The sequence below is a fragment of the Antedon bifida genome, chromosome 3, assembly GCF_963402885.1.
Source record: "Antedon bifida chromosome 3, ecAntBifi1.1, whole genome shotgun sequence".
Lineage (NCBI taxonomy): Eukaryota > Metazoa > Echinodermata > Crinoidea > Comatulida > Antedonidae > Antedon > Antedon bifida.
Window position 1 is genome coordinate 20,995,635 of NC_136228.1, and position 12,695 is coordinate 21,008,329.

The 12,695-nt window shown below is 33.6% G+C and overlaps 1 protein-coding gene and 1 pseudogene across 1 annotated transcript; both read right to left on the reverse strand.

The window, feature by feature from the left end:
- Positions 1 to 400: 400 nt before the first annotated feature.
- On the reverse strand, positions 401 to 1,135 carry LOC144838206 (G1/S-specific cyclin-D2 pseudogene; annotated as a pseudogene).
- Positions 1,136 to 10,502: 9,367 nt separating this feature from the next.
- LOC144837932 (uncharacterized) lies at positions 10,503 to 12,265 on the reverse strand. The gene is made up of 4 exons (XM_078693265.1): positions 12,145 to 12,265; positions 11,970 to 12,054; positions 11,163 to 11,334; positions 10,503 to 10,919 (listed from the first exon to the last, which is right to left on the reverse strand). Exons 2-4 carry the CDS (start codon positions 12,027 to 12,029, stop codon positions 10,777 to 10,779), a joined length of 375 nt encoding a protein of 124 aa, XP_078549391.1. The 5' UTR covers positions 12,030 to 12,054; positions 12,145 to 12,265; the 3' UTR covers positions 10,503 to 10,776.
- Between the last annotated feature and the right edge of the window lie 430 nt (positions 12,266 to 12,695).

Consider the following 12,695-nt stretch of genomic DNA (forward strand, 5'->3'; position numbering starts at 1 on the left):
ATGTATTATACAGCGTTATCGACATCCCTTAAAAAATACAGTACTAAAAATAAAAATTGTATAATACGTCATGTCAGAAATCATACAATTTATTTTCAAAAACATCAATTAAAGGCACATAGGCATACAGAACAATGAACGACGAAAAGCAAATAAACATAACAGGATATAACCGAAAGATACCGTAGGTTATAACCAGTAGGGAATTTTTAGCATGGCATACAACAAAATAATATTATATTTACAAAAAAGACTGAAGAAGTAATTCATTAAACTTATTTTGTTAATGATAATGCGAAAATTAAGTTTATTGTAATTTAATGTCAATAAGTATTCGGAAGTAAAAAACGTCTTTAGTAAAGTAAAAATATTGTTAAAAATTCAAAAAGTCATAATTCATTCAACGTTTTCTTTTCTTTCCCTCTGAACTCTTGGCAATCAGTTCGATTTTGTCTCTGCATTTAATAATGTTCTCAGATCCTATTTCTGTCAGCCCGGTTAGCTTTGATGTAAGGTTTGGCATCACGTCTTCCAATAAGTACATGGTACACCCCGCAACTATCAAAGAAGGTGGATAAGTGGCGAATGAGTAGTCTTTGATACACAAATATATAACAGCATTACATTTCCTTGTTATTGAAGTGATGTACTTATGTTGAATGTTTAATGCACTAAGCACTTGTTCCAATACATCATGTGGAGTAATTGGTGAAAGGTACCAGTTCAGGTCCTTCACAATAGAAACCTCGATTTCCATAAGTTGTTGGTACGTAATTGAATTGTCCGTGTAGTCTATCAGGGTTTCGGCTGTAAATGGTACTGTTTGTTTCAGTTTGGATGCGACGAATAGACATCCAGCGCCCAACAGCTGCAGGTTTTTCTTGCGATATTTTGTTTTTGACAAAATTCTATCAAAATAGTTCATCGCAATGGTGAAAACATCGTCCTCACATCTCTGGATTTCACATACTTCTAACATCCAATCGGCAACCATTCTCCGCATATACGGTTTCAAATCGTTTTGAAATTGAAAGTAGTCACAGTTTATGCAGTGTCGGTCTTCAACAGATAACATATTTGTAAGCACTTGAGGATTAACTAACACAGGATCAATATAACTTTGTACTACCTCCATTATTTTAACAGTGTAAGAGGGCTATGCTCGTACTGGTCTTTTTAACTGACCCAGCAAATAATGTTTGTGACGTCATATTATGTTTACTCCCCTTTTTCATTAATGTTAATAATTTTAACAGATGTCAACGGAATCATCAGGTCTGGGCAAAATGACCTACACAAGGGATTAACTTTTTTAAGTAGCCCTACCCAGATTTTCCCAGAACAACACGATTAATTAATCAACATTTCAAATTCCATTGTTAGATTCCAGGTCCGGAGTAGGCGAGTAAGAATTCATTTATTTCTTTGACATTTTTTTGCAACGACTTCAATTGACAAACGTGCTAATAATTTTAATTCATTTGGTGAACAATTAATTTATATACAGTATTTATTTTTTTATACATAATGTAATTTGACATACTGTATACTAATGTATATAATCAGCAGTACCTCCAATATTGATTACAAGGCGGTTTAAACAACGTTCCAACATTGATTAGAAAATTCACAGATAGACTATGCCCACTCCATTGTACATTGTTTTGTTTGTGTTTTAGCCTATTTGTTTTTATTACTTAATAAATAAAAAATAACACTCGGCATTGTTTAAGATATCATTGTTTGTTATATATACTCGATAGGTCCGTAAACAAATAATGTATTTTTAATGAATATCAGTACACAGGCAGTTTTGCCCTAAAGAACTACAGTACCCTTTAAGGTATTTCTCAATTATCCCTATTAATTAGAACTTCAGCTGTACAGGCGACAAGTAACTTGGTTTGCAATGTCTAATGACCATGAAACTGTGAACATCATGAACCTAATTTATGGCGAGTGGATACGGGGAACTGTATCCCGCACATTTAAGCATTGTGTAAACACATTTAGTATATAATTGGTATAACCATAAGAGGAAAATTCCCCAGTACAACGATCCACTGCAACTCATCTGACCCCCAGTAAACGTTCGGAACCGTGGAAAGACATTTAAATAATTTAATAATTTGTCAAATGTTGTGTTTCATGTGCATGTACATTTTTTTTTTATATTGAATTTTTTTTATGTTGAAAAAATAAATAAAAGTGGGGTGATTCCACACAAGAAAAAATGTATTTAGTAGTATTTAGTTGTAAAAAGGGAAGTAAAAATAATTGTTCACGGATCTCCTTGACAATTAATGGAACAATTTAAATAATGACTCAAGTTTCAATTAATGCTTCATTGTCAGCTTAAAAAATGAGTTGAGGTTCGGTGAGAATGTTTTCCCACTCCCATCATTCTTAGGCTATACGGTTCATTTTCGTTAGTTATGGAATTAGTAAATTATTACGAAATAGACAGTCAATGCACTATATAGCCTATAGACATTTAAACATGGACAAATAAAATCACGGAGAAGGCCTACAGCAGGCTCTATAATTTATAAATAGGTTGCTAAAACTATACGAATTTTTGTTCTATGAGTATAATATAAAACAAATTGATAATGTTGATGAAATCATAGTCACCAGCCTTATACTAATAATACTATCACTATCCACACTGGGTGGCATCGAGGCATACATTTATTTTTTTTTAAATATCCCAGTTTATTGAAATCTCAGGTTCTCAGCTGTACTGGAGGCCTATAACTTTTTTGTATGACCATTAGAACGCGAAAACCTTGGCCCGAAATTTGACACGGTATGTCCACTTGTCATTGGTTATGTATTATAATCTAACCAGTGGTAAAATACCAGTGGTCAAACGCGCGAAGTTCAAATGCCATAAACACTTTCTAATTTGCAGCGTTAAGTCACACAGTATAATTTTTTTTTATGCAATTTTCAAACACGGATAATTCGAACAACCGCACAATTAGCCCCGATTGGCAATGTTCCTGGAGTGACATGGTGTCTGAACTGAATGGGTACGGCGAATTGTATCCAGGTTCGCAAATTTCAGCTCTTGAGAGCGTTACAATGCTACTTGGATATAGGATCCAGTGTAATGCAACGGATGCCGATATGATTTTTTTATTAAATATTATTTGTCAACATATGCCCAAACAACACGCACGGTCGGTAAAACACTTGCAATCCTTGTACTTCTTTAAAAAAATTTTCGACGTTGAAAAGGAAAGTCAAGTTACTCGTTATCAAACTTGTGTGGACTGCTGCAGTGTTTTAGAAAATTTGATTTGCCCGGTGTGCAACAAACAAGGCAACAAAAATGAATCCTACTTGTTGACATTAGACGTTGCCAGTCAATTGGAAGAAATACACAAGGGTGAGTATGTAAAACAATGCTTTTTCTTTTCCATATTATTCAATTCAATTTATCTTTTATTGGTCTAATTTATATAAAATAAAAATCAGGAAATCTTTGTTATATAATGGTTGTATTAAACGGTTAACATTTACAGCGAACACAAACAATTACCGTAGATAATTAAATTCCTTATTTAGTCACTACGTGCCACGATATAAGTTGAAATTAGGTTTATCACTCTTTTGTGTGATAATGACATATAGGAGTTAGTAAAGAAACACTGGGCACTCTTTAGGTATATACGCATTCTTATGTGATTGGATAATGCGCAATTTGAACGGTATGCGCAATTTGTATAGCGCTAGGATTTCCTTGGACAATTTGAATCAAAATATTCAATATAAATTATTTCGCAGAAAATTTTAAATAGAGCAAGGTATTATTGAGTATTTTATAAAACGTGAAGGTTATGAAAATTTAACGTAATGTTGCCGCGATAGAGGGACTGGTGCGCTTTCCCTTTTAATTTTATGCCTACACGTTTCACTACCGTACAATTTTGTATTCACATTTTATTGCGCAAACCGTTAAAATTGCGCACAGCATACAACTTTCGATTTTCATAATTTGAAAAATCTATTTTTTATATGGGGTGTATAATAGTTTTTAAGTTAAATATTTAAGGAATATATTTGATTTGATATACTTGATTTCCGGCAAATTAATCCATACTTTCAAAGTGATTATAATTTTCTTTTTGCAGATCCTAAAGTTGTAGAGGTGTTAAAAACACCTAGAAAAGTGAGCAAATCCGGAATCTGTGACATTTATGATGGAAGAATGTATAAGGAACTACTGAAACCTGGTGGCTACTGCACCAATATCAATAACCTTACAATGGTTTGGCATATCGATGGGGCACAAGTCTGGGATAGCTCCAGAGTGTCGATTTGGCCAATCCAAGGATATATTAATGAGCTACCCCCTAAGATGCGGTATGTACAAATCCACATTTTCAATTTGTTTTAATTACATAGTACATTACAAATTTGATTTTATATAAATTAACTTATACAGTACATAGGCTAATTAAATTTCGTGGGGGAAGCTTTAAGAGTAAAGCCACCGATCATTTGTATGCTTTTATTTACGATACGTAAATCTATCGATAATACGGCTGGACCGATTGGTAGCCAGAACCAGTCCAATGAACTTGGTGCGACAGATCTACCCCAGGCCTAAATTCACAGCAACTCTGTTTTTAATAAACAATAAACAGGGGTTCTGCTCACATTTTTTCCAGTTCGAAACGTCCCAAACAAGCATAATATTTTAATGTATTATTAGTTTTCAATAAAAGTGTATTAGGCCCTAGTTGTTTCTGCCTCAATACATATATCAAGTCGATATTCCAACCCTTTGCCTTGGCCAGTCCTGGGAAAAAATAACGTTAATGAACGATAGGCATACAAAATGTCGTATTTCAATTTATTTTCTGTTTCGCACATGCCGCCAATTTCTTTAATATGGAAATAGCAAACGACACAGAAATGTTAATTTTTTTTTAAACTACAATATTGAAAATAAAATTAAGTTATAGAAACATAATTTCGCACATGTTTTTGGTGAACTTTAAGCACAATTATCTACATCGGCCTATACTGATAAAATCACATTGTCAAATGGTGTATTTTAGTTAACCATTAAAAACAGACTTACAAGAAAAAGTCCCCTTAAAATGGATGTCCCTGATAATGTTTGTCACAGAGGAGGGGTACTACCTGAACTGGATTTGAAATTGATTTGAAACAAATTCAATAAAAAAAAATACAGTATAAAGCGTAATAAATTAAAGTGAATAATAGTCATAATTGATATGATGAACACTATTAGTAAGGTTTCAGCAAGTATTAAACTTTAATTATTATATCTTTACATTCAATGAATCAAATGAAGCAGCCAGACAGCAAGTTAGCCATAATCACAATGTTAATAACCTGGGGAATGACATAAACTGATTACTTGACGATGCGTTGATACTAATTGTCACGTGGCCGAACTGGGTGGCAAATTGTTGTAGCAAACAGGCATGTGAGCAATGTCTTTGCATGGGAATTTTGGACATAATGTTGTTTTTAAAAATAACCATTGAACAGAAGGTCGTATGAGAAATATCTATACCAAAAAATTTCAACAGTAATAACAGCTAAATCAAACGATAAAAAACTTTGGCAGGGCTTTTATCATATATATTATTTATGTAGATATAATTTGAAAAGCTTTATTAATTAGTCTAAGCTACATTTTGTTACTAAATTCCAACAGGTTTTGCAAGGAAAGGGTCGTTATATTTGGTTTGTGGTGCGGTAAGGGAAAGCCCCTTGTCAGCTCACTGATGTCCACACTCATACCAACGTTTAACCATGTATATGAAAAAGGTACGTCGAGATATTTACCAAAAAAAATCCATATATTGGTGATTATTGGTTTTCTAATGCTGTACATACTTATATGGTGATACACACTACAGATACATAAAAACCCTAAAATATACCATTTTTTGTGTGAAACCGGAAATTGCCCAGATTTTTGGATAGGCTACATAAAAAAAATTGTAATGGAATTTATGTGTATTATAAATTCCTTACAATTTTGAAGGACTATAATATATCGCTCTGAACTACAGTATGAATGTAATGTATAGGTAAATTATCTTTGTAAATTCTATATCTTGTAGGCGTACTGGTGGCAAATGAAACCATTCGTATTAAATTGTTGGCAGCAACAATGGATTTGCCAGCCATGAGCATGGTCAAAAACATGGCCCAATTTAATGGGAGGTATGGGTGTGGTCGATGTGAAGCGGAGGGGAAAGTTGTTAAAAAGGGAAAGGGGCACGTAACGGCATACGTACGGGAAGCAGAACCGCCGATAAAACGCTCTAAAGAGCGAATGGAAGAGCAGGCCAAAGAGGCATTAACTGGAAATAACAAGGAACCAGTAAGTTAATTGTAGTTCAGTTTATCTTAAAAGTTCACCATTTTTTAATGTATAAATCGTTTTATCTATGTATTTATCTATCTAAAAGGTCAATATCACTAATTTTCAAATGTTTAAAATATCTCTCACATAACATAATAAAAACTGGCCATCCATAGTAAGCTTTTCAGCGTGACGTCATGAATGTACCATTTTGTATATTCACGCCGCTTATCAGATATAAATCACATAATAACAATTAGACTTGCCCCAAGTCTGTAGTTACAGTATTTCGAGGCTTGTCGATGTTTTTCTGACCGATCATAAGTATGAAACGCCATATGTGCCAGCCAAAATATTTATCTTTTTACTAATATTAAGTCAAAGCTCCGTCTGGAAGCCAAACTAATAATATATATATACAGTATACGCGTTCTCCAATCGGCAATTTAATGCAAGTTCCTGAATGATGACCCCAATTTGTTAAGCTTAGTGGGTCCCATTTCACATATGCTACACTACAGTGGCCTACACAATTCAGCGCTATTTATTATGATATGGTATCAAAAAGATCACCTATTCGTCAGACCAGGAAAGAGTGAAATTATTCCACTCTTCCCTGGTCAGACAAATTAAAATCTAGTTTAATTTTAGAAATAAAACCATGTTTTCTGTGTTTACAGGTTAAAGGGATCAAAGGTCCATCGGTCCTTTCGTTTATTCACGGTGTAGACCCATCAACACATGTGCAGGTAGATTATCTGCATGGTGCTTGTTCTGGCGTTATGAAAGCATTAATAAAAATGTGGATCACCAATACCAAGGCGTCATATTACATCGGTGACCGATTGGCCGAGGTTGATGACCGACTTGTTACAATAAAACCCACAGACGATGTAACAAGGTCGACTCGGCCAATTAGCAAAAATTTCGCAAATTTCAAAGGTACGTTTGTTTAAGTATTCACATTCTTAAATATATATATATTTTCATGAATATACCATTTTAATGTAACATAATACTATAGTTATTCAATCTGACAAAACAATTGGATCGACACAAAAATTATTTACAGTACTTGATTGAAGAAACTGTAATTCAATTAAAGTGAATATTAACAAGACCAACAGCCATTAAGTCGCGTGCTACAATGCATAGTGATACCGGACCGACAGACAGACCGACAGACCGACATAGTGAACTATAGAGTCGCGTCCACGCGACTAAAAATGGCCTGTAAAAAGGATCATTTTATAAATCTTTATTTTTCATGACTTAAGACGTTATTAGACGCTATCAGGACGTGTGTGGTCAGTCGGGTTTAGTCAGGCGCAACAGGCCTACATAACTAAAATATTTATCTCTTTTTGTTAGTAACCAATATTCAATATTATAGTAAACCGTCTACAAAAATACGGTATGAAAATATTAACATTATATTTTGATTAGAAGTTGGCCCAACTCACGAGCGTCAATCTCTGGGCCATGCTACATACTACGAGGCGGTATCCTCCCTTTGTAAGAATCGGCAATTCATTCGCAACAAGCCTCGCTTTACAAGTGCCCTCTTTCACATTTGTTGGGTTGTTTATAACATCCTACGCCTAGAATAAAGCCTGCACTATATCGCGCCCGTTCATACAACAAAATTACAAAGCTTCACGAATTAAATGCATTTTGGTAATTTTTTTTACGCCACCGCTTGTCCTGTACGTGCATGGAGTACTTTCGCAGTTGGCGTATATTTTCCATTCTACAATTTATTTTTGAGTTTGTATTTAGATCATGAACTAAAATTGTACTATAGTATATGAAATTTACTTCTGTATGCCTAAAATGCTCTAAAACACCGGAGCTTCCGCACCTGGGCCTGGCCAATTGTTGCGCACACAGTACTCGATATTTACGTTTTCAAACGATGATAGTAAGCGTTGAATAACGTGGACTCAGGAAAACAGGCTTTTTAGTGAATCGATTTATTGTTGATATTTGTTGAGGTCATTTCTTAAATTGTTATAATGCTGAAAAATACAGAACTTAAAACACGATTAAATGTGAATTAACTTGCAAATACTGTATCATTTTTTTACAGCCTCTGAATTCCGTTCATTGTGCTTGTATTATGGTTGTGTAGTATTCAAAGGAATACTACCTGACGATTACTACACACATTTTGCAATGTTCGCCACCGCATTGCATATTAGTTTGCGGGAGGAAATAACACCGAATGAACTAAAATCTGCAAAGACGTTATTTTGTAAATTCTACCAGCTTTACAAGACCTACTATGGTAAGTTTGTTTATTGATTATTGAACAAAACACTATTTTTTAAGAAAGATTTGGGGGTTATCCACGCAAACGCAACATGGACATATGTCGTTAAAATATGAACGCCGGCAATTATTATGCCATCCATCCTATGATTATGACATGAATTAAATATGTTTACAGTGCTGACATACTGTATTTACAGAACACACTGTATATGTTATATACAGCGTAGCATATATGAAATTACGAGACCCATCTTTTAAATCAAATTTCTAACATGGTGACGTCATCAAATTGACATATAAAGAAAACTATTTTTGAAGATAAGTATCTAAATAATTACATTAATAACAATTTTAAGAATCTTGGGCACGTAAAACTGAGATGCGCTCTATTTCAAAGGCGATGAGCTTTTACGAAAGAGATATAACTCCTGATAACTTTTTGAATTTAATGATGACGTGAAGGTGCGACTGTAATCCATTTTATCCGTAAAAGTGTCATACTGTATTATGATGCAAATTAGTACTGTAGCGTGCATTATTATGCAAATCGTGGAGTTGTGGTTTGGTTTACAAAGGACAATGAGAGGGAGTAGGGAGCTGGACGCAAAACTAAAAGGTAGCAGCCCGATGTTAGTTATCAGAGGAGGAAACAGATGAGGCTTAGGCGCAGGCAAATACTTTATACATATAACAGGAGAAGGCAAGCTACTCATTGCGATTGTGGTAACCGGCCGAGAACTCATTGCGATTGTGGTAACCGGCCGAGAACTCACTGCGATTGTGGTAACCGGCCGAGAACTCACTGCGATTGTGGTAACCGGCCGAGAACTCACTGCGATTGTGGTAACCGGCCGAGAACTCACTGCGATTGTGGTAACCGGCCGAGAACTCACTGCGATTGTGGTAACCGGCCGATATATACATTAATTTATTAAATTAAATCATGATTGAAAGACTGATTAAAATTTATTTAACCTGTTTGTAATTGTGATTTAATTTAATATTGTATTTTTATATTTTTAGGTTGTGAAAACTGCACAATGAATGTTCACAATGTATGTGAACATCTGACAGAATGTGTCGAAGAATGTGGTCCAATTTGGACATTTGGATGTTTCTCTTTTGAAAGCAACTGTGGTCAAATGTGCAAATTTGCAAGAGGCACAAAATGCGTTGCAGATCAGGTAGACATACTTTTTTTATCGCTAAACTTGCATACATTATACAAATATTTCTGCTAAGAGGTGAAATATAACAATTGATATACGACAGAGAGAATGATATTTTTCTCATCTCAGGACGATATAGTCCGAAGAGAATAGTACTATGAAATTGCTACTTCTTAAGACTATTTTCTTGGCCCACAGATAGTAAATAATTACAAACTTTTGCAAAGAGCAAGGTCCTTACAAAATCTGGCAACATCAGAGTCTGTTCAAAATGTAGTTGGTGGTGTTCTTGGCAAAGGTAAAAGGTATAGTAATTACAATATTTTGTATAGATTACAGTAAAAAAATAAACTATGTATAATAGTGAAAGAAGTGGAAAATACACATTACATTGTAACACAAAAAAACAAATACTGTATTTAATAAAACTGTTAATTTAGATATATTTTATTTTTTCCCAAAATAATTTTATCGATACTATTTGTCTTTTCAAATTTAATACAGTCAATCCAGAAAAAGAAAAATCAATGAAGACAAAGAAAACACAAGCAAAATTAAATTTAATGGGGAAACTATCTATTCCACACAATGGAAAAGACTAAAGAGTCGAATTGGTTATGTGGTAGAATATAAGAGACGTGGCAGAACTTTATATGGAAAAGTTCTCAGTTTTAGCACACAAGAAGGAAAAACAAGTGCATATATTCAAGAAGGAAACATTATTTCTCAAAATGCATATGCAAAAGGCCTTGAAGAGGAATGGCATTTGCATAAGTTATCAGCAACTGTAGGCAGCCATGCCAAAGAAGTAACTTTTAACCAGTAAGTGTACTGTTATTAACAATTCAATTAGTCACCAGCAATGGATGCGTTTCCTACTATTTCAAATAACAATTATTATTTTCAGACAAAGTGCTACTTACTATGTAAACACAAATGATATTCTACGTAAAGTGATGTTCATAAGTAAAGATTTTACAGAGGAGAAAGGCGTGGTGGTGCATGTTGCGTGTCGTTGGGAGCACGATTGATCCGTCTAGAGACTTCTCTTGCTTTGACCCCAATCATCATTCGGACTTCAGATTTTGTACGACCCGGGTACAGCATGAGAGCGTAAGCTATAAATGTAAGTGATAAGAATGTAGTTAATATAGAAGAAGTCAACTGAGTATGAAATGAAAGGGTTTTAAATTGCACTCAACATAATATTCTAAATTTAAAAGTTATATCCATCAACATGATTTATTAGCTGTGGTTAATTTGATTATACTGTATCTATACCACAGTATTGGCACAAAATGAAAAAAAAAGGTTATTAATGATGGGAAAATTGAAATATATTATAATATTTGGTTACTCACCAACTATAGAATTTACTTTTTCGGGATCCAGCTGTCCTTTGCCTTCTCCTTTGCCTGTCACTGTTTGTGTTGCTAACATATTATCATCAAACAAATACTTTACAAGTATTCTTACTGACATGCCCATTTTGTCACATCCTTCACACAAATGGCGAATCCTAGGTGGGAAAACCTAAAAAAAATAAAGAAAAAAAAATTTTTAATATTGAATTATTGTACAGTACTATATTTTGCTGTTTCATCACTTAGAGTAATGAAACAAAACAAAAATTCATTTTCTAAAATCTATTTATAAAAGGAACCAAATACAGTTACACAGGTGTCTAGAAAATGCAGATCTAGTAGAAGGAGAACCTCTCTAAATGGATTGTTCCATTATTTATCAGAGGGATTAATACTGAATATATTACATTTTTTATAAATACTTTATTACATAAGCTAGGATTTGCATTAATTACATTAATGTTTTGATTTAATTATTAAAGTAACTACATTTCCTAAACAATATTTGAGAGCATGGCAGTTTTACAGGTTTTTCTTCCTTAAAGTGAATGTTTTCCATATGTTTCACTTATAAAACAGGGCCAATTCCCTTATTTAATGGTACTTTTTATTTCAGCATAAAAAGAAATTAAATAGATACTGTGCTCTAAAAGTAATAGTATTTCAGATATCCTATCCTCTGATTGGTAATGGAGTGATCAATTTATTGTTTATTTTACTAATAACAAAATGATAAAAAGAAAACTTTTGTAATCTCAATTTTCGAAATTTGAATAACTGTCACTACTGTAATTAACAACTTACGTGGGATAGCTGGCTGTATATTTTCATTTGGCAATGTCTGAAGGGGTTGTTGTTGAGCATCAATTTTCCTTTGCATTGCTTCAACCTTTAAGTAATTAAGTATTGTTAATTATTGTTTTTTTTAAATAAATATTTTCAACATTTTTATTTTACAGAAACAACATAATTGTTTTACCTTGAGTGTTAGGTCATCAACTTTGTTTGACAACTGTTTTAGTTGGCCTACCAACTTCTTTACCGTACACTCAGATTGTCCAGAGTTGTCAGAAATATGCACAGAATGCCCTGATGATTCGTGCAAAGGAGGGCCTATAGAGGAGTCAATATTTTGATCATCAGCAGACAATGGAGACGAAACAGAATAATCCGAAAAAGAATGATGATCGGATTCATTGTCAGAAGTTTCATCTCGCAGCATCTGTAATACATTCCGTCTTTCGGCTTTTTTTTGCAGCTCGATTTGTTCTGCAAAAAAGAGAATCAAATACAATTTAATAAAACTGGTCACTGCAGACAACCTTAAAAAACTAAATAATTATTGTAGAAGCTATGTATGTAGTAGTAGTTAGTGTAAAAATCTTGTAATAGATACTTGCGTTTTTTTAATGCTGCTGTTGATACTGTGTAAAAAAAAAAACAGTTACGATTGTTTAGTAATTTAAACTGTAGGTGTCAAGTTGACTAGCACTAGTCTAAATAGGGAAGTAATGATTCCATTATTGCAGT

Excerpts from the sequence above, each read along its gene's own strand:
- LOC144837932 (XM_078693265.1), bottom strand. The coding sequence starts at position 12,029 with ATGCTCAACAACAACCCCTTCAGACATTGCCAAATGAAAATATACAGC. Across the intron at positions 11,335-11,969 it reads TATACAGCCAGCTATCCCAC|GTTTTCCCACCTAGGATTCG; the intron begins GTAAGTTGTTAA and ends TATTTTTTTTAG. Across the intron at positions 10,920-11,162 it reads AAAAGTAAATTCTATAGTTG|CTTACGCTCTCATGCTGTAC; the intron begins GTGAGTAACCAA and ends TTACATTTATAG.